General features: G+C 36.2%; 4 protein-coding genes across 6 annotated transcripts; 2 read left to right on the top strand and 2 right to left on the bottom strand.

Moving 5' to 3' along the window:
* Nucleotides 1-265: 265 nt before the first annotated feature.
* LOC112047295 (DNA replication complex GINS protein SLD5) lies at nucleotides 266-1,743 on the bottom strand. Its single transcript, XM_024084367.2, has 2 exons — nucleotides 956-1,743; nucleotides 266-383 (listed from the first exon to the last, which is right to left on the bottom strand). The coding sequence occupies exons 1-2, from the start codon at nucleotides 1,530-1,532 to the stop codon at nucleotides 310-312; spliced, it is 651 nt and encodes a 216-aa protein (XP_023940135.2). The 5' UTR covers nucleotides 1,533-1,743; the 3' UTR covers nucleotides 266-309.
* Nucleotides 1,744-5,823: 4,080 nt separating this feature from the next.
* LOC112047297 (opsin-1) lies at nucleotides 5,824-10,391 on the top strand. 3 transcript variants are annotated; one of them, XM_024084371.2, is made up of 9 exons: nucleotides 5,824-5,945; nucleotides 6,229-6,394; nucleotides 6,685-6,805; nucleotides 6,882-6,999; nucleotides 7,515-7,728; nucleotides 8,337-8,484; nucleotides 8,744-8,854; nucleotides 9,064-9,230; nucleotides 9,832-10,391. In XM_024084371.2, exons 2-9 carry the CDS (start codon nucleotides 6,255-6,257, stop codon nucleotides 9,953-9,955), a joined length of 1,143 nt encoding a protein of 380 aa, XP_023940139.1. In that variant the 5' UTR covers nucleotides 5,824-5,945; nucleotides 6,229-6,254; the 3' UTR covers nucleotides 9,956-10,391. The 3 variants fall into 3 exon arrangements, with proteins under 3 accessions (XP_023940139.1, XP_023940140.1, XP_023940138.1); XM_024084372.2 differs by having other exon boundaries at nucleotides 5,837-5,977; XM_024084370.2 differs by having other exon boundaries at nucleotides 5,837-5,994.
* Nucleotides 10,392-10,495: 104 nt separating this feature from the next.
* Nucleotides 10,496-15,678, top strand: LOC112047296 (cilium assembly protein DZIP1). Its single transcript, XM_024084368.2, has 8 exons — nucleotides 10,496-11,011; nucleotides 11,276-11,343; nucleotides 11,460-11,627; nucleotides 11,736-12,740; nucleotides 13,269-13,696; nucleotides 13,782-13,932; nucleotides 14,186-15,063; nucleotides 15,260-15,678. Exons 1-8 carry the CDS (start codon nucleotides 10,897-10,899, stop codon nucleotides 15,609-15,611), a joined length of 3,165 nt encoding a protein of 1,054 aa, XP_023940136.2. The 5' UTR covers nucleotides 10,496-10,896; the 3' UTR covers nucleotides 15,612-15,678.
* A 1,136-nt stretch (nucleotides 15,679-16,814) lies between these two features.
* LOC112047303 (60S ribosomal protein L8) lies at nucleotides 16,815-20,440 on the bottom strand. Its single transcript, XM_024084389.2, has 6 exons — nucleotides 20,293-20,440; nucleotides 19,980-20,139; nucleotides 18,962-19,118; nucleotides 18,123-18,326; nucleotides 17,485-17,643; nucleotides 16,815-16,966 (listed from the first exon to the last, which is right to left on the bottom strand). Exons 2-6 carry the CDS (start codon nucleotides 20,115-20,117, stop codon nucleotides 16,851-16,853), a joined length of 774 nt encoding a protein of 257 aa, XP_023940157.1. The 5' UTR covers nucleotides 20,118-20,139; nucleotides 20,293-20,440; the 3' UTR covers nucleotides 16,815-16,850.
* Nucleotides 20,441-22,649: the final 2,209 nt, after the last annotated feature.

The raw sequence follows: 22,649 nt of genomic DNA, 5'->3' as shown, positions 1-22,649 counted from the left end.
TTGTGTTAATCACACACTGTAAATGACATATTGTCAATTGATTTGATGTTTATTTATAAAGGCCAAAATAGTGAATAGGCTGGCAGTCTTAGTTTGTAAGCAAATTGACTTTTACACAATTACTGTCTCAAACAAATGCTCAGTAACCATCATGATATTCAAATGGCTTCTTTCTTGAATTCATCTTTCACACATTTGCTGTTGTATTGGAGAGAGTATGTTACATTTTGCTCTTTTTATTTCTAGGAAAAAAAAAAGACTTAGGAAAGTATATAAAAAAGGTTTATTAAGGCCACTTGTGGAGAAGTATCATACTAATTGAACTTTACCATTTTTAACCAAGTCTGCAATTGGCTTGTATTGTAGTATGTGCTGGGAATCCTCTGAAAAAAAAAGAAAACAGGAATTCATGTTAAAAATCATAATTTTTTTTATAACTTTTGTCATTGTTAAATTACTACAATCTATGAAAGACAAGGGTGTTTATTTAGACAATTTTTAAGGCTTATTTGAATGACATATTTGGAAAGATTTTGCCTTTTTTTTATTCTTTACAAGTTAGTCCTTGACTGCAATCTCACCTGATGGTAAGTGATGACGCAATCAAAAATGGAAGCAGGCTAAATTGTTAGACAGAAAATCCACACCCATTTTAGTTTCTACACAACATCATACTGGAATGCGAAAGCTCTTGGCGGTATGTCTTTGCCGGTAGGGTGGTAACTAGCCACGGCCGAATCCTCCCACCAGCCAGACCTGAACCAATTGTAAATCTACCGCACATACCACTGCGTCACAGAGGCTGTCATATTCCAGCAGAGTGCTAATGAAAATGCTAGTATTTTTATGCTTGTCTATCGGTGAAAGTATTTTCAAAATCAGTTCAATAGATCAAAAGATTACAACCACACAAACGTTACTTCTTTATAGTATTAGTATAGATTAGATTACTTACCCTCTAAATCTATTTCTTCATCTTGATCACCAATCATATCTTCTAAAACAATTCCATTCACTGTGCTATTTGCTTTTAGGAAGACATGAGATTGTAAATTAGGGTAAACAGCCATTTTATTATGTTCAAACGTCTGCATCCTTCCAGGCACATGATTCAATACAGTATTTTTCAAATGATTCTCCATATTCACTAGATATTCTTGAGCATACCTGAATTCTGAAGGTGTTAAATAATTTGTACCAGATTCGGTTCTCTGCCTTTCCTCGTTCACTATTGATATGCAATATTTCTCTATTTTATTTAGTCTTGTTTTAAGATAATTGCAAATTATATATTTAATTCTATTCAATTCCATTTTATGGATACAAGCACGGAGGTCTGTTTTAGGGAGCTTGTTGATATTGCGTTCCATATGTTGTATTTGACCCAGCATACATTCGACCATGTCGTTCCGATGAGGTAGTATTTCTGGAGCTAAGCGCTCATTCTGCCATGCACTTTGGAGTGTTTTCAAAACAGTTTCGGCTGTGATCTCTTCTTCGTCGGCGCTCAAATCTAAATCTTCGGTACTCATGGTCGAACTTTGTTATTTTATTTGAATTGAGAATATACTAAGATAATAATGGTTATTCACAATTGGAAAATTTAGCCTAATTTGTGATAACAACTTTTAAAAATAAATTATACTCTAAAATTTATATAAAATTAACAAATTACAAAACAAAATAAACTTTTGAACTTGAAGTTTGATTTGACGGTTAGTTAGAAGTTGTAGTTGTTATTTGGTTGACATTTACAGTTGACTTTTTCAAGTTTCACAGAAAAAAAATCACGCTTCTGAAGTTCTGAACAGAAGACAAAGAAAAAAATAGACGACTGTCAAAAGATTACCAAAGAGTATATTAATCACTTCGTTTGTTATTTTATTTTGATGTGATTTACAATCTAAGAGTATCTATGGATTTGAACATCACAACAAACTACACCATTTTTTACTAAGATATTTTAAGCTAAACCCTTACCAATGCCAATTACTTTCTTTGCGTACAGGTTATGTCCGTGAAGCGTGCTAGCGTAAGTATATACTAAGTACTAACGGAGAACCTGGCGTTAATTAGTATGCATAAAGTTGGTATTACCATTATATTTAATAAATTCGTTCTAATTTCGTTAGATGGGGAGCCATAGAGGATAATTTGAATTTACTCGACCGCATCACTTAGGCCACATGATAATATATTAATATTCTAAAGAGAGTATTATTAGTAGTAATAATTTATTACTTAATATGTGGTAAGTAGGGTAGTCTTTACACATTGACCGTCCGTCTCTTTACTTCTCTGTCTACGATCTTACCGCATTGTGGTACCCGCAAAAGAACATAAATTAACCTCAGACATTAACAAAATGATTAAGGTAGGAGAGCAGATATGAAGCGGGTTGCTGGAAGCCACTGGATGCTGGCGACTCGAGACCGATGTTCTTGGAAGTTCATGCAAGAGGCTCATGGAGATGTCCAGCAGTGGACGTATCGGCTGATAATGATGATGATGATACAGACGATAAGAAATACTTAAAAGAGGGGTAGGGTAGACGTAGGGTAAGGTAGGAGTAGGGGTAGAGAAGAAGTGCACATAAGGCAAAGCGAAGCTTGACCGGATCCTCTAGCTAGTACCTACCATCTTATAGTATACCTACATTTTTAGGAAACTACATAATTAACTTTCCTACTTCGTATACTTATGTACTTAATAAAACTCAGTAGGTTATTAATAATTTAATTCTTACAATATGCACCTACTCAGACATTCGATTATACTATTTTATCACAGAACAGAAAAAGCTAAAAGCTAATGCTTTTAATAATTTATTATCGACTAGCGGACGCCGGCGACTTCGTCCGCGTGAAATTTAGTTTTTCACAAATCCCTCGAGAACCATGAATTTTTTCGGGATTAGTAAGTAGCCTATGTGTTAATCCAGAGTAAAATCTATTTCCATTCCAAATTTCAACCAAAGCGGTTCAGTAGTTGCGGCGTTAGAGAGTAACAAACATCCAAACGTCCATACAAACTTATTATAATTACCTATAATTAGTAGGATTGTCAACTACGACCTGTTCTGCCCGTGCCATGTCTCACATAATAATTAATATTAATACCAAGATATAATATACCTAAATAAAACCGCTTGACCGCAATACGGCAGTTTTTCTCATTTGCCTAATCTTATAACCCAATGGCTATAGGGGTAGGATGTGTCGTCCTCTTAGGCTGAAACAAGAGGAAAGAAAGATAATAAGAAATGAAGTTAAATTTCGAAAAGGCTTGGGGGTTCGACGAAAATGAATCCGTATGTTTCCGAGACCGTGGTGGTCGGGTTAATAGGTATACGTACCTACGCGTATTAGCGTAGTGATCAATTTTCGTGTAGATACTAAAAAATCAAACTCTTCTCCTTCGATGATAATTAAAGATATGGCCTTGTGCAAGAGAGTAGCTTGAACTGAAACATAATAATAAGGATATACAACTATTATATGTAGGAAGGAAATTTTGTGAATAGTTGTAAAAAACAGGAGTTCCTACTAGGTAGGTAATAATATCTCTGCTGCAATATCACCTTGAGAATAGCCACAGGAGATATTTACCAGATGGTGTATGAATGCTGGCCCAAGTAGCAGTGGCGTAGCGTGTCTTGGAGGGGCCCTGTATGAAAATTAGTTAGGGGGCCCATTGGACGAGCGGTAAATCCCGAAAAATATCTCTAGTTGTTGATTAACCCCTAACTTGTCTTTCACCACAAAGTAAAAATTGGTACCATGTTTGTTGTAACATACTCGTACTACACAAGATGTAATATTTTTTTTGGATTCTTCTTCCGGGAAGCATCAGATTATCCCCGTACCATTGATAGCGGCAGAGACGGCGATAGCTACGTCTATGCCAAGTAGGAAGAGGTACCTACACAGGAGGATTTTGCATGAAATATAAAAATTAAACACACAAGATTTTAGTCTGAAAACATTTAAATACTAATCTTCACAATTATTAACTAATGTTTAAAATTACACTTCAGACTTCAGATATATCAGTAGGTAGGTACTTGTACCTATCCGATAAGTTTTGAAGAATACAGATAGAAAATATTACTTTCATGTAGGTAACGTATGTAGCTGACGTTCGAGAAATCCGGCATCATTATTGAAAAAGCTTTTAAGTTACAAGTTACGACTATTAAGTAGATAGGTTAGCATTACCATACATAAACCAACCACTACAGCAATAATAGTTAACTAATACAATCGATGGGGTCACTAAAACATTCGGCTTAAATATTTACCTACTTACATAAGTATAAACAAAAAGAAATTTGTAAGTAGCCACGAGTTAAGCATATTAGGCATAATTAATATAGAGAAATAAATATAAATATTCAAGAGTTTGCTATGCCGTCTGTGTATAATCTTGTTATCAGACTTATATTTCCAGTGACTTACTTAGTGGTGCCGTAACTATATTAACCGACTTAAGGAAAGCCAGGGTGGTATTGAAAAAGTACAAACTATTTTTTTTTTAATATAATATATGAAATATTATTACGTACTTGACCACGACCTCACTTGATGGTAAGTGTAGATGTGGTCAAGGATGAAACATGCTTGTTTGGAAAAAACTTACTCTCTCGATCTGAAGGTTTGGTACCTTATTTGAAGAATCAGGAAAACCATATCTCGTAAGGGAATGTCAAACCTACTCATAGCAATGCAAATGAGATTTCGTTTTCAAGAGAGAACGATTTCGTTTTCTAATATATATTTCGTAAATTTAAATCCAATTTACGAAAAAATACGATTAGGAATCGAACCGAAGGTACCTACAAGAAGGTACAAGAAGAGTATAGAGTGGTCAGTGGTCAGTTTCGGACTACCTTCTAAGAGGAAGCCTGCGCATTGGCCTCTGTAGGATCTGGGTACCCAAATATAGTATATCCTATTAAAGGGAAAATACTTATCTCAAGTTCTTTTTTGCCGAGCAAAGCTCTTCAGTGGCAAGCGAATCATAAGTAGGTAACGCAGGTCTACAGATTTGGGGCGACCCAGCCTATGCTTCAGCAATGGGTACTAAGGAGGTAAAGGGCCTTCCGCCTTGTGCTGGTCTTTTCTCGATGTGATGTTTTAGAAGGTAGCTAAAGTGATGATTAGAGTGCCATGTGAGGAGCGCCTCAGATACCTACCGCACAGCACATTCTGACCGAATGTCCGCGTTAGGCGGTAATATACAGATACAGATAGTAGGTAATAGGGTCTTTTGCAAAAGTGTGATATCGCAGCGGTTGAGAAAAGTTGATTCTCACATGATCCATCACAAGAAAATCGGACGCGAATCGAAAGAAGGCAAATAGCGTTTGCGAGCGAGCAGGCGGCTCGCTCACGTCCGCTATTTGCCTTCTCGATGAAGAAGAGTGATAAATACGAGTTGGTAGGCACATGTGCTCCTGTTGCGCATTCAAGAAATTAGGGTTCTGTACCTATAGGTACAGGAGGGCCTGCTACCTCGGGTGCCGCTAACTCGCTAGTTGTTGTCCGTGGTAGCGTTCGCTTGGCCTAGTCACCAGGTGACAAGGGGCAGCATCGTGGGTCTTAGTCGGTAACAGTCTCTCCCCTTTTATTTTATGAAAACCCCTGCTTTATTGTAATACGTAAAATATGTAAAGATACAAATTATGAAAAAATATTATCTGAAAGAAGCCCTCCCTGTATAAGACAGATGCCGGGTAATGTATTCACCCTATTATCTATATCTAATTATGAATATCGATCTTTTTATGACGATACTTTTAATCCCCTTGCTGTTATTATAAAAGACAAGTGGATCGGTGGAAAGAACGAGTAGCCTCCGCACCGCCTTAGCATCCCCGCCGGAGATTGGTTATAGCAAACTAAAGACTGGAGTAGTTCGTCAAGCGATTTTCTTCAGTATTTTTGGTATTAACCATCTCGGGGCGACCTATCCACCTGTAACCCTTTTTTTTTAGTGAGTCCTATAGAAAAATTTGGTTTTAACACCATAAAATATTGCTTCAGAACTAAAAATAATTTACCAAAATTTCACAGTAAAGTTTTAAATTGGTGAAAGATTCAATTCTTAAAATATGTAATTTGGTGCTAAAACACTTGCTTATGAGAACATAATCTCCAAAAAGGACTTCCGCTTATTGCATATTTGTGTGTGTTAATGGTATTGTAAAAATGTGCATCTGTTTTACAGGTAACGTAACCAAGCCAAGCACAGAAATGGCAATCACAAGCATGGACCCCGGACCAGGCATCGCAGCTCTGCAAGCATGGGGCGGACACGCGGCGGCCTACGGCAGCAACGAGACCGTTGTCGACAAAGTACTCCCAGATATGCTACACCTCGTCGACCCCCACTGGTAACAGAATATTTCCAATTAAATTCTTTTTCGATTTCCGTCCCTCGAAAGTAAAAGTGTTCCCTTTTAGAGATCATTTGACTAAACATAGTCATACCTGTCTCGCTCCTAATTTAAATAAATATCAAATATTCACATCTACAATCCACTAGACATTTTTTAAACAGTGAAAATAATAGTCTAAAATGCGGCCAATTTCGAGACTCGCAAGTCAAATAAGTAATTGTACTAACGTTAAATGTACCTACGTGAAAAACTAAACAATCTAAAGCTATTTTTGAATTTTATAGGTATCAGTTCCCACCCATGAACCCGCTATGGCATGGCTTACTCGGATTCGTAATCGGAGTTCTAGGCTTCGTCTCCATCACAGGCAACGGCATGGTCGTATACATCTTCACAACCACAAAGGTTTGCATTTGACTCTACTAAATTATATTCTTGCACAAGTTGTACTTTTATCTTTTACTGTTATTTTTCATTTCAGAGCCTCAAAACGCCCTCAAACATCCTCGTAATAAACCTAGCATTTTCTGACTTCCTCATGATGTTAGTGATGTCTCCTCCCATGGTAGTCAATTGTTACAACGAAACGTGGGTATTCGGTAAGTGTAATAAACAAAACTTACATAAAGTCGAACATACGAGTTGAACATCCATTTTGAAAGTCGGTTGAAATTTCGATCCAGTAAATTTTACTTATTGGCAAAACAAAATGCAGATCTTTTAAATTATTAACAAACATTATCGTCGCAAGGAGTCGCTGGATGCAAGCGGCTTAAACTCGTGATGTTAGGAAAACCCTAGAAAAAGCCTATCCTGTAGTCCATCGGCTGATATGATGATGATATCATTAATTCCAGTCTTATACATTTATTGTGGCGATCCAACGAATAAAGAGATCATTATTTGGTTAGTTAGCAAAATCAACACGAATATTTTTGTATGTCACGAATAAACTCTAAAAGTACTGGACCGATTTGAAAAATTCTTTCACTAATAGAAAGCTACATTATCAGGCAATAACATAGGCTTTATTTCATCTCCGTATTCGTACGGGAACGGGAACTACGTGGGTGAAATCGCGGGGCGTCGGTGAACTAAATATTCCCTTTTGCAGGACCGTTGGCATGCCAACTGTACGCCTGTGCGGGATCACTGTTCGGGTGCACATCAATCTGGACGATGACCATGATAGCTTTCGACCGATACAATGTCATTGTGAAGGGTATTGCCGGCAAGCCCCTGACGATCAACGGCGCACTGCTCCGAGTCTTCGCTATCTGGCTGTTCTCGCTGGCATGGACCATTGCACCTCTGTTCGGATGGGGCAGGTCAGCGACAAACATTTTTTTTTCATTTGCCATATTATCTTTTTAAAATGTGATCAATATTACTATTCCCCTTTAACTATAGTCGTAAAAGACTATTAGAGTGGATACAACAATAAATTGAACCACGGCATGGTGATGAATCCGGGGCCCATTACGGTTACGGTTGAGGCTTCCTAAAAAAATTAGAATCCTCTAAATTGAATTTCCCAATTTGAAGATTCGACCATATTACTTATTGTTCATGTTATTACTAGCTGAACCAACAAAGGTTCTGCCGTACATATTTCTTTTTGTTTTTTTTAAACTATTAAAGCGATTAAAAATTGGGGGTATGTGGGTGAAAAATACTCTACGACTTATCCTCATACCTACCAAATAAACAGAACATACAAATAAAATACTATACAATTGGTCGAGCCACTTCGATGACTACGGCCTCTAACATGGACACGCGACGCACGCTTGATTTGGGGAAGAAGCTGCTAAGGGTGAGGCGAACGGACGTTAAGAGAGCTAAAGAAGTTTTATTTCAGTCGTGTGGTATATGCCCGCTCGATTTTTATTAAAATTCTAGATTTTAGCGGTAAAATGGGTGTATTTCGCTGTAGGTATGTGCCAGAGGGCAACATGACCGCCTGTGGAACCGATTACTTCGACAAGTCGTGGCAAAACCGCAGCTACATCCTGTTCTACTCGATCTTCTGCTACTACTCGCCTCTGCTCCTCATCTGCTATTCTTACTTCTTCATCATTCAGGTAACTTAACGTTTGTATTCTTGTCACAGTTTTGTAAGTTAGATTACCTCTACTTACTAATTTTAAGGAAAAATTTGTATTATTGGACGAGTAAATATGTAACGAATAATCTAAACAACTACTGTATTGGATGGAAAAATTGTTGCACGAATAGAAAGCTACATTATTAGAGAGTATATCTTATCCCCGTATTCCCACAGAAATGGGAACTAAGCGGGAGAAACTGCGAGTAGTTTTTAATATTTGTATTCTCAAACAGGCTGTAGCGGCTCACGAGAAGGCAATGAGGGAACAGGCCAAGAAAATGAACGTCGCTTCTCTCAGGTCATCAGAGAACGCCAACACCAGCGCTGAGTGCAAACTGGCTAAGGTAGGACAGATCACCACTAGTCTCTGTTCATAGAAGAATACTTAATTACGATTCGTTCAAAAACAGCTAAATATTTTTTATTTAATGTAAAAAGGTAAAACTTCCAATCGAGTTCGAAATTCGAGAAGCTAGACAGACATTAAAATAATCGAGATTTTTTCTGATAATTTACAATCGCTTTGTTATGAATTCCTGTGATAACATTTTAGGTGGCTCTAATGACCATCTCACTATGGTTCATGGCGTGGACACCATACCTAGTGATCAACTACGCTGGCATCTTCGAGACCATGACGATCAGCCCTCTGGTGACCATCTGGGGATCTGTCTTCGCGAAGGCTAATGCCGTCTATAACCCTATTGTATACGGTATCAGGTATGAGATTTACTGCTATGACATCGTATCCTATAATATGTCCCTATAGAAACCAAAAGAAGCAACACGCAACTTTATCATCATACACAACTCTTTTAATTGCCTATTGCAAAAAATTCTAAGATTGAAACACAACATAAAACTTGTTGGTTCAATGGTTAGCATATAATTATGGCTTCCTTTACGATCATGCGATCCTGGTCTCTAGTCTTGGATACGGTTATGAAATATTGACCTTTTCTATAACCCGAGAAATTCTTAGCAACAGCCAAGAGAAGCTTGTTACGAGTACACCCGAAAACTACAATAATTGTTATTATAATCTGATAGTTATAGTTACTTAGTCAAACCAACCCTCACAAATGCAACAACCCTCTCTCCTTTAGGGACGGACATCTGGCAATGTAGTAGACTATTCAGGCTCATAATGATGATGAAAACCCATCTACTCTTACTGTATTACATGATTGCGGAAGAGTTCTTTTGCATTGAAGCAACGTCCATTCTTATAATGACGGAGATCTGGCACTTTAGTGAGCATTCAAATAGGCTGATGACGATGTCTAAAGCCTACGTCCTCTAACTGTTAACATGATTGCAGCCACCCGAAGTACCGCGCCGCGCTGTACGCGCGCTTCCCTGGCCTCGCATGCCAGGCCGCCGCCGAAGACAACGGCTCCGTGGCCTCGGCCGCCACCGCCACCGAGGAGAAGCCCTCTGCGTGAGCCCTCCGCCGACCGACGACCGACCACCGCCTGCCAACGATTCTGCCGACGCGATCTTTATTATTTTTATACGTGAAACATTATTGTACAAAGTTATACACTTGAACACAGAACGCGAGCTGTTGAATATTCAGGCCTTTGCCATTAGCCTTTGTAGATATCGCCCTCGCGACTCCTGCGTATTTCTTGTTCGCGTTTTGTCCTTCGAGTTGGACGTTGCACACTATTCTTATGCCTTTGCTTTTAAACATTGGCCGGCGGCACAAAAAATACAAAAAAAGTGAAGGGAATCATGTCGCTAGGCCGCCCCGGTGACCATGAGCCTGCTCCCATTAGTAATAGTAACGCAATGGAATCTCAATGACGACGAAAAAGACGCTCTGTATCTTGGACAAATAAAGTTAACGACAGGCAAAGTGGTTCATGACCACATAAATATGACTTTTATTAATTAAAAATCCCTATACCTACATTTACTTAGGACCTAGGTATAACAGCTAGGTCCTAGGTGTTATACCTACCTTAGTTTCTTACAAAACAATAGCAATCAAAGATTGCATAACAATAAATAATAATTGATTAGCTACAATTTAAATTAATAACAGTTTTCTCATAGCAACTTGAAACAAACAAATGAGATGGATTTCACATCTGCTACATTCTCTTTGGCGTTGCTTGGCAACGAAAAGTTATAAACACAGCAGTATAAATTGATAACTTGGAAAGAGAATATTATTCATAGATGACTAATGGATTAATCATATTCTTTGCTTTGACACTAATAGTATAAAGTATCATTTTAAAATCAAAATGACGATAAACGAAGTTGAAGTTTTGTATAAACAACCAATATAAAGAAAGTTTGAGTTTAAAGTTTCAAGTGGTACTAAAATAGATAACAAAAACAAATGATGACTTAGTTATTTGAATTTGATTTGAATATGGCTTGTAAAACATCATTCGAACTTCATCACAACTTTCCAAAATTAGCAGAGGAATCAGGATTCACATTCAACACGCACAGGCCACGAGTTCATATCAATTGGAATAAAATAAGTAAGTTAAAGTTTCACACACATTTCAAATCACATACTTACTCTATATGTAAGGTGGTATAAGTTACTTACAATAATAAAAAATACTTGAAATACAATAATTTGAAAAGCATTATCATCATTATCCAGACTTTACCTATAGGAGAAGGGAAAATGGAGATTAGATATAACCGCTGCTCCAATGCGGTTTGGCATTTCTAATTCTAATATTAAGAAATAAAATACCATTAATTTTATAAAGTATACAAAATCGCCCTTTTTTCAGAACTTATTGATATCGATAATGTAGTCCGAGATAGAAAATTTGGTCTGGTCGAAGAACACGTCAATGATGTAAGCCTACTCAAATTAATTATGTTTTTAAAATGATTTGCAATTGGCAATTATGAATATAATTGGTAAATAACATAAATAAATAAGTATTTATTTATCTCTTTTTGTGTTAATAGATTTTAGATTGTGTGCTTGAATCTGAATTTGATGTGAGGATTCTAGACGAAGGAGTTTTGAAGTTATTCCGTCTAGCACAATTGGCAGTCGAGTATCAACAATTCTGCCGCCATTATCTTGACCGCAGTGTTTTCATTCTAAAAGAAGAAATTACTAATTTGCTACAAGTAAGCATAATTTAAATTCTTAGTCTAAACTAGTGCGGTAGTTTAACCCAACTACCGAAAGTGCAATTGCGGGCGTTTACATTTTACATTATTATTTTTATTTTTTAGAGTCTTGATGCAACAAAAAAAAGTTTGCGAGAAAAAGAAGAAGAAAACAGAAAATTTAAAAGAAAATCTAAACATTCCGTACGAACTCCTTTGCCTTATGGTAATGAGAATATAGCAGCAATGATTTTAAAAACCTTAAATCAAAACAAAGGAGAACTATTTGCATCTACATCTCAAATAGATTCATTGCAGTACAACAAATGCAATTATTGTGAAAAGGTGTTTTTAAACCAGCTTTACTTAAAAAGCCATATTTCCAGACGACATGCTAATATTCTCGAGGTACCTCAAAGAGATACCCCTGACGAAGAGGCGAATGATAGTAGAAATACAAAATTAGCTAGCGAAGTTGATGAGTTAAAAGCTAAGCTGAAGCAAATGGAAGAACTCATTGCAAACAAATATAATTCTAATACCCAAACCGTTGTTCATGAGGCTTCACAACTGGATAGTGGTGCCAAGAATGGAGGAAACAGTGATAATCATTGTAAAAAGGAAATGAAAGACGCTGAAGTTTCCACAAACGAGGATGAATATATACTTGATAAAATTCAAGAATGGAAAAAAGAAGAACACGAGAAATATAACGAAGAACTAAGTTCGTTGCGAAAACAAATAATAGAAATTATAAGTGCGAAAGAAAAACAAGATAACACATCTGCACAACATGATTTAAAGATGATGGATCAATTACATGCCACTATAAAACAACAAGGAAATGAAATATTATCGTTAAAACAAGAACTAATAAAAGAGGAAGGCAATGAAAAGGAGAAAAGAAAAAAGATTGAAGAGCAAATGGAGTTTTGGGTTAAAAGAGCTGAAGTTCAATCTAGCGAATATAAATCATTATTGCAAAAGTTAAATGATGTAGCAACAGAGGCACAAGAATTTCGACTTAAGGCAAATACAGAAAAAGAAAGAGCAAATCAGCTAGAAAAAATGTTACAAAATCATCTAAGTAAAACATCGCCCAAACATACTGATACTGAAAATAAGCAAAAAGTAAGTACATACAATATTAATCTAAAGACCTATGTTAAAGTACATTTTATAATCCATAATTTAGTAACTTATATTAACTAAATTTAGTAACTTATGTTAGGAGGTTCTTATTAGTCTTATAAATTACATTAATGGGTGGAATTAATGGGTGGTGCTTTTGAGAGACTTCGAGACTTTTAGGAGGGCAAAAGTTTATTTATTTATTAGTAATGTACACCGTAACGTTAAAGTACATTTAATAATACAGTTATTTACAGTTAGCTCAACCGCTGGCCTGAGTAACAAAGAATATTTTTAGTATTTTCTTTAAATATTCTCAGCAGTGTTGGTGCTCCCCAAGGCTCGAAGAGCATGTTAAGCCGTCGTCAGCCTTTTTCATAGAATTTGGAGCAATGTGGGTTTTAAGCTCCCTAACCTCAAGAAGGAGAACTCCTGTGGGCACAGGGGTTCATTTAAAGTCCATTTAAAATATATTGGTGAAGATAATGACTGAACTATTTAATTTCAACAAAAACATTTATTTTATAGGCTACACCTACAAAACACAACAAAGAAAGCCATTCAAGGAGAGAACTGAAGACTTCAAAAGATTCACAAACAAAACCTACAGCAAATGAGATCACACTAAAAAAACTACAACAAAAAGCTCAAGAACTACTTAATATTGAACAAACAACTACTTCTGATAGTTCAAGTATCAGTGACGATAAAATAGAAAAAGAATCTCCAAAAAAAGAATCTAATTATGACGATATGGTTAAAAAGAAAATGAAAAACGAAAAAGTTAACGAAGACATTATCAAACTTAAGCCTAGGACTAGTTTACGGGCATCTGATAATGTCGAATCAGCTGACAATAAATATATCGAAAAGAAGCAATCAAGTAATAGAAAACCAAAACCCACAATAAATAAAACATCAAAGAAGGGAAATGGGTACGTTTATGTCCCTGGAAGGTTAGTGCATTATCTATGAGTTACTAATAATAGCTCAAATTAATTACACAGTTATTTTTAATTAATCTTATTAAACACTTTGCAGTCCAATCAAAATCGTAAGGGCAAAAATTACTGAAGAAGTCAATCAACGATTAATTTCTCTTGGAGTAGATCCGCTTAGTAGCAAATTACCTCAACAGGTCTTTCACAAACAACGGAAGCTATTGCAAGAACAACAAGAGTATAAATCTAAGGTAAATTTCAATTTTTTTTACAGAAATAGCTATCAATGTGTTTTTGATTTGTCTCGATATGAGCCGGCCAATATCTAGTTGGAAAAATCTATAGTGAAAAGGGAAAGCAGATCCAGCAATGGTGCTTCACATTACTTTCCTTATTTACAAGAGCTTTTATTTTTCAACTGACGAAAAAACAGAGAGAATGTTATAATGAGAAACATTTGGAAAGTGACCAGTATATGGTTTTAATTTTATGATTTTGTTTTAGAAATGGCCTTCACGTAGTAAAGTGCTACATTCAATAATATGTCACTTGGATCAACATACAAGTAATACAAACTCTATCCAAAGAAGTGATTATTTACCATCAAATAACCCTCGAAAGACTTTTAGTATTGCGTCCGTTTTATCTAATGTCAAAACGAAAGCATTATCACTCGTTAAATCCAACGAGCCGACATATAAACCTTACAAACCTTACGATGACGTGGCAAAAAAAGCCATGGCTTTACTCAAAACTCCACCAGGTTCTGCTCACTCTAGTCCTTTATTATTACACCGTAAGTCTGTTAATTCACCTCAAGAGCGCGAAGTTTTGAAAACAAAAAATAAATATCTATCTCCTAAAATAAAAACGAAAAAACCAATAGAGACAGAATCTAGTAACGAAAGCTATTCGGATAATGATGACGCTATTAATCATAAAGAATCATCGATGAATGTTAAGACAGTCACCACTCCTGTACATCATTCTATACGTAACGATGATAGGCGTAATTCTACTAACAAAAAGCGAAATGAAAATGGATCAAAACCGGAAGCTATAAATGTGAGCACAAAAACATTTATAGAAAATAAAGATAAAGATAATAGCAGCGACGAAAAAGAGTCAATTGTTGATATATCACCAAGAAAATTTTTATCTGAGGAAAATCTCAGTAATCTGAAACAAACAAAAGGAGTTCTAAAAAATGCATCTTCAACATCCTCCCTAAATAAGAAAAAGGTATTGTTTGACATGGATGCGATACAAATGAAGTCTTTGAGTGCATCTCCGTCACAAAGCATCACTGACAAAAGCGACACGAACAGAAAGAATGAGTCAGGTATAATAAATTTAGACACTGAAGAATGGGACATATCTAGGTAAGTGCAAATATAAATGTCGGTCATACGTAAGAAATACATACAATAGTAAAACATTCCGAAATTCGCCAATCTACAATTCTACTAAGCCAGGAATTTTTCTAAGCTTTTCGTTATAAGATCATTAACTTAAATGACTACCTTTCTCGACTTAATGACTTATTATATCGCTAATATTTATCCATTATTTTTACAGCATAGAAAACGAACCGACTGGGACTAAGATTAATAGAATTTCCTCACATACGAGCCCAAAAATTGCAGAGTTGAGACAAACAATAGAATCAAAACTAATACGGAGAAACCCAACACTTTCCACGACTCTGGTAGGAGGTGTCGATGTCTTAGACGTCCCAAAACAAAAGGCAACAATGCAAAGCCACGGCGGTAGTAACACGAGCCTTGGCAGTTCAATACTAGATGATACAGAGAGCGGTCCTGTGCTCGACTTAGCAGTCCTCAAACCAAGAATGGCATTTGGAAAAGACGACAGCGAAATAGAAATCTCTGACTTGACTGACGATAAAATAGTGCGTAAAACATTTTAAGTAGTTAATAAAATTAAACTTATTTTAAGTGTAAAAGAATAATAAGATTAAAATTAAAGGCTTTATATAGAAATTGTTTTATAACTACTTTGTTAATTACCTACTTCATATACATGTATATAATTTTAAAAATCATAAAATTGAAATTTTAGTATCCCCAGATACAAAAAAAATAATAAAAGGTAACTTTTGCCTGTTGCGATGCTTGCTTGAATGTTTACATAAATTAATGTAACAGCATATTAGGTTTAGCAGCTTAGGGTTTCATCCTTGTCTCATCCAACCCTTACTGGTTTTTCATGCTAACCCAGTAAGGGTTATAAGTAAGAGTTTCTGCACGTATTCGATCGAACAAAGTAATATCACAGTGCAACAGCGCCATCGAATATTCGAAAAGTGTATTTGGTTATCTTGATAAAACTAGATGGCGTAAAAATTAAGATTGTCGAAAACCATGATATGATGATTGATTAAAATGGCACACAGTGCAAATATGGTGCAAATATGGTGCAAATTAAGGTCGCTGCTTACACATCAGGGCTAGGATGTGGTGTTAAGTAAACACCCTCTCGCCGTTCCGATCATCCCCCACGACGTATTTTTCATGAAAGAATATTTCCAATATTTGTCACTCATCCCGTCCGGTATTCATCTATGCCATCGAGCTTTAGTCAAGATCAAGGAAATTAACTAATGTAATTTTTTTCAATCGCTGGAAGAACCAACTTGTTCCGTCAGCAAAAAATACAGAATCAAAATAGGCCCATGTGTTAAGATGCCATAGACAGACAACAATGTATAGTCGGATGCAATATGTATGGCGTTTTCGAACATCTTACGTTAAGCTGCGTAATACAAGATTTAAGGTATAACCGGTTACGTAGGGACGCGGCAGCAGGGCATCACCCTGCGCGCGCATTTCACCCACTTGAAAGAAAATCACTATTTACACCCGCCCGATGTCCGCTTCACGCTTCTTGAATTATAGAGTACTTTATGTATGACCTGCGCGTACCGAACCTTTTTTCTGAGACGTCATTCACAAAGATTGCATCCTGTATCAGACTACACCTGCTTCGCTTCAAGGTATTTATTAGGATTGGTACACGATTGCCATAAAGGCTAAATTACTGTATGTAAATAGTAATCCAAGAATTGAAATTTTGGATATAAAGGGTATATTTTGAATTAAACATACATACATGGATTTTATAACTTTTATTGATGTTATGTATAAGTTTACGTCTCCTTCTTTGTTTCTGTCTTGCCACCACGGATTCTTCCAGTTCTGCGAGCAGCAATAAGACCAACTTTGCGACCGGCAGATGTTCCTCTCTTGACAGTCGAAGCCTTACCTGTGGAAATAAGTATAAATAATGAAGTTAGCTTTTTATCTATATGTAAACTCATAACTCTAACTTTTCCAGGGAGAAATCTAAGGTCAAAACTTTAAATGCCTAACATATTGACAATGAGGTATTTTGTGACAGAGGTTGTCCAGGGAACTAACTAACCATGCTCATAACTACCACCAAACAGTATTGCTGTGTTAGTGTTGTTTATAAGTGTTGCTCTGTTGAAAGGTGATGGTCATCCACTTGTACCATCAGCTGGGTCATTTACTTTCTGGATCTTTCATTTATTACAACATTATAAAGAGCTGGTTTGTGAGGTTATAGGGGGTAATCTTAGAATCCACTTAAACATTTTCGAAAATTCTTTAACCAATAGAAAGCTACATCTTTACTGAGTAACATAGGCTAGTTTATCATCCCACAGGTACAGGAAACTAGCACTAGTACTTTGTTAACTTCAAAAAAAAGGAGGTTATCAATTCATCAGAATCTTTTTTTAAAAATAATATATCACTTACCTATGTGCTGGTGGTTACCACCACCGTGAGGATGCTCCACAGGGTTCATGGACACACCACGCACGTATGGCCAGCAGTTACGCTTCACCTTGTACTTGTGGTACGCACGACCTGCCTTCAGTATGGGTTTGTCTATACGTCCACCACCAGCGACAATACCTATAAAAAAAATTCGTGCATCAGTTCTCTTAATATTTATATGAATTCCATCAACCATGTGACCAAATTCATCAGAAAGAGCCTCTGTGTAATCATAGCACATTCAGAGTAGGTAAGTGAAAGTCATCATTTCCAAAATGATCAAATATGACCATAATTTTAATGTTTGACACGCTGTGTAATTAGGTCCAATTTATCTTTAAGTTTCCAACTTCTAATTTCCATTCCATTTGATTTCAAACATGGTATGAAAATAAATGAAGGTCTATTTCCAACACCCAAAATTGAAAATGCAATACTGCTCAAAAAAAGCAGTATTTTAATAATACTGTTGTGTGAACATACATAGCATTTGTTGTATTTGAACAGTTTTTTAACATCCATTAAAAAAGTTCTCATTTGAATGAGGGCTTATTGCTTGAAAGCCTGTGTACACTCAAAATAAGTTTCTTTGAATTAGATTTTAGCTTTTTACTCACCAACCATTCCTCTATTGCTGGAGGGCAGCACTTTCTTAGCACCGGATGGAAGCTTGACCCTCGTGCGCTTGGCGTCAGGGTTGTGGCCAATGACAGTGGCGAAGTTGCCAGAGGCGCGAGCCAGCCGACCCCTGTCACCCATTTTCTCTTCCAGATTGCAGACAATTGTGCCCTCAGGCATAGCTCCAACTGGCATCACATTTCCTGTGAATACATAAAAGACCCTGATTTTCATTTCATATTTGCGAGTGTTGCTTTTTTTCACAGTATACAAATTGACCCATGTTGAGACCCTCAGGAGCAATGAAAAGTTCCTTGCGGGTCATAAACTAATATGGATCACAGAAGTATACCAAATAAAACGGAGCACCAAAGCCAGGATTATTTTATTCATATATTATGTTCATTGATTATGTAAATTAAATTAATAACAATTAATATACATTTGGGACATTTGTAACTTTTCTGCTTGGGTTTATAACATCAAACAGATAAAAAACTTTTTTTTACTATTTAGTAAAGCAAAAAATAGGCTCTTTGTAGGAGGGACTTCCAAACATAGCAAGCACAGCAGAAACAACAAAAGAAATATTCCTGCCACCAATCTTTGCATCTCATAGTTTCAGAGCTCCTGTGTCAATAAATAGTTAAAGATGTTTGTCTATTTTTAAAAAATATGAAATTAAGGAGAAAAATAAATTATCATATGAAAATATCCTATCAAATTCCATATGGACTAAGTTGTTTTAGGTGTTCACTGTTATGCTCCAACGCTGATTTGAACTCTAGGCCTGCCAAACCTAAACCTTGTTACAAATCCAAATATTAAAATCACTTACCAACTTCAAGTGTTGCTTTTTTCCCACAGTATACAAATTGACCTGTGTAGAGACCCTCAGGAGCAATGAAAAGTTCCTTGCGGGTCATGAACTTGTATGGATCACGGAAGTGTACCACAGCCAACGGTGCACCGCGGCCAGGGTCGTGAATGATGTCCTGAAATTAAAACTATAATTAATAAGTAGAAACTGTGTCTTCACACAGTTTACACGGGTAGATTACACTTAGTTTGACATATAGGGTTGCTCATGTGTGAAACTGTGTTTTCAGGTTTCACACAGATTAACCATGCCTCAGAGACCCTAACATGCACCCAGTAGTGCTTACATGCAATCAAGAGAAGATAAATAGACAAAATATTGTCCAATGATAGCAGCGTTGTCCTAGTCCCATCTCTTTTGACACAATGCAATGAAAAAGATACCAGTATTTTCAGTTGCACTGCCATTGGTTGAAATTTGTCTATTTATTATTATTTAATTAATTTGATTACAAAAATGGCGTCTCTTTCATTGTGTTGGGTCTACTATGCCGCCATTGATTAAATTTTTTTTTACACATGTCACATGTTAGCGCCACAGGTTAAGTTGATGAATACAATGTGGAATTCTGTAGGATGTGTTCTTTGCAAGCCATGCAGTTCTGCTCTGTTTATAGGTTATGGGTTTCCACTTACCATAATGTGGTTAGTTTTTAGCTATAATATAATTAATCAAGGAGTCTTACATTTGTCAAATAAGTTTGTGTATTTACTTGTTACACTTTTACACATTAACAACGTAGCTGATCATCATGAAAGCTAACTTACACGTATTCAGGAGTACAGAATAATGTAACCTAAAAAAAATAGCCGTTTCGGGAACAGAAGAAAAACTACATGCGAGTGATAATGCAGTAGCTAGTTGTAGATAAATAAGTTACACTAGCACTTATAGCACCGAATGGACCAATATGTACTGAATAAATCGTGCAATAATGCTAGAACTTAGCTAACCAACAACAAGTTACCGATCTTACCTTTACTACGCCCTTGATATAGCCGTGGCGTTCTGCATAATCCAATGAACGGAGTTTAGGAGCTCCTTTCCTTTTCTTCGTATGCGACACGAAGACCGACCCGGCACCTTTACGCTGAGCGCGAATCACACGACCCATTGTCACGTCCCGTCAACCCTCACTGAAATTATTTTACACCTTATTATTTCACGAAATAAAGCCATTGTATAAATATTTATATGGATTCAAAATGTATTTTAAACACTTTATTTAAAAGTCAAGGAAATAAGCCATGATATCTTCAGATTAAAAATTAGTCCATCTGTTTACGTACATTTACAATGAGGGAAATTTCAAAAAGAATTTATTTCTGACAATGACAGATCCAAAAGATCACAGAGTCAGACAACCAAAACACAATACAATAGACATCACAGAGTTCGAGATCCTAGATAATTAAGGTCGACTTCGAAACCTTCATTTGTGGTCTCTGTTCGAAACTAAGATAACCATTTATAATCTAGGACCCTCAGATGAATTATATACGGACCTACCTCGCTAGACTTTACCCCTCTGTCAAAGATCAATCAATGATCTGACGCGTTTAAAAAAACTGTCTAAGAATCGATGTTTTATTGTTGTCATCATTTTTCACCCCCGACGCAAAAAGAGGGGTTTAAAAATGGCACCATAGCTAGCTCCTGAACGGATGAAGCGATTTCAATTTAGTTTTTTTTTGTATGAAAGGGCTATGACTTATGAGCGAGTGTTACATATCTAAGATATGTTTGATGAAAATTGGTTGATCCGTTTAAAAGTTCTGGGGGTTGAAAGTAGGGAAGAATAACCGAATGTCTGCAAATATACTCGAGTGGGGTCTCAAATGAAAGTGCACTAAAAGATAATATTGATTACTTGATCAAGAGTATACATAGTTCTTCGGGGGTTTTTCAAAACTCTCAATTTTATGTTACGTCGTTTATCTAGCTCCCTAAAAATGCAGGTTTGCGTAATTATACAGAATAAAAAACGGTCAACAAATTCTAGTTAACTAAAAGATGAAGTAACGTTTTATTTGTAAGTATTTCTAGATTAATTACTCGTATATAGAACTAGCGGACACCCGCGACTTCGTCCGCGTAGATATTTAGTTTTTCTCAAATCCCTGGGAAGGGAAACCATGAATTTTTCCAGAATGTAGCCTATGTGTTAATCCAGAATAAAAACTATTTTTATTTTCAATTCTCATTTCAAAAGTAACAAACATCCAAACATCCATACAAACTTTCGCGTAATAGGATAGGAAGTAGGATCATATTATTAATGCGAAAGTCTGTCTGTCTGTTACCTTTTCATGACTAAACGACTCAGCCGATCAAAATGAACTTTGGTATTGTGATACAAGGGACCTTGAGGGAGCAGAACGTAGTCTACTTTTTATCTCTAAAATAAAAAAGAAGGGGTGAAATAGGGGATGAAAGTTAGTATGGAAAGTCGCGATATAATAGAAAACCCAAACCCCATTTTGAGTTTTAAAATTTCTTAAATCTAAATATATTTAGCTCAAAGGTGACTGACTGACTGACATAGTGATCTATCGACGCACGTAAACGTATTTAATGGTCTTAAACGTAATAAAGTGTGAGTTTACGTCGTCCCCCTTAAAAAATGACGGATAATTTTGTTGGTTAATTTAGGTATGATACAAGTCCATTTATAATAGATCTGAGCAAGGACCCAACTTCAAACTCAGAGGAATTAGGTTGAAAATTCGTCCACCACCATCCAACTATAAACCAACTTTATACTATTTAAATTTATTAGATGTGTATGTGTTACTGATCAACACGCAAAATGTGCAATGCATAAAATGCCCAAGGGGAGGGGTGGTAGTTCGGTGTCCGCCCCGCCCCATTGATCCATTCTCGTATCCACTTATGATACAGTACAGTCTTTACCGAGTAGTTCGAGGGGAATGGGAAATGATACTATAATATTATAAATCCGAAAGCAAGTCTGTCTGTCTGTTACCATTTCACGGCTAAACAGCTGAACCGATCAAAATGATTTTGGTATTATAATAAATGTGACCTTGGAGCAGTACGTAGGCTACTTTATATCTCTAAAATAAAAAGAGAAGGGGGTAAAATAGGGGTTGAAAGTTTGTATGGAAAGTCACGATAGCGATAGCGATGATTGAATATAATATAATAGAATGAAATGGAATGGAAAGAGATGGGATGGGATGGGATAGGATGGGATGAGATTGGATTGGATGGGATGGAGCGGGATGGGATGGGATGCGATAGCGATAGCGATACCGGAATAAAATAAAATAGAAAACCCCGTTTTGAGTTTTAATTTTAAAAATAAAAATTCTTAAATTACATCATATTTCGTAACTTTTTTCATGATTTATGCAAAAATTTAATATATAAATGTAAAAAGTCGAAAAACCGTTTGATGTACAAAGCTAAAATTTGGCAGGAAGGCAGTTTATACTTAGTAGGTATTCACTAAGAATGGATTTTGCGATAGTCAAAGAGCAGACGAAGTCGCGGGCGTCCGCTAGTATTGTCATAAAAGTTGACAAAGATTTGAAAAAAAATTACCGGATTTTCAGTAAAGATTTAACATTGAGCATTTTTTGCGAAAACAACCATTTAGACTTTATTTTTTGCTTTTGCATTG

This window comes from Bicyclus anynana, chromosome 4 (assembly GCF_947172395.1).
Source record: "Bicyclus anynana chromosome 4, ilBicAnyn1.1, whole genome shotgun sequence".
In the NCBI taxonomy this organism is placed as follows: Eukaryota; Metazoa; Arthropoda; class Insecta; order Lepidoptera; family Nymphalidae; genus Bicyclus; species Bicyclus anynana.
The sequence above is the reverse complement of the archived record's forward strand: the minus strand, read 5'-3'. Positions and strand labels throughout refer to the sequence as shown.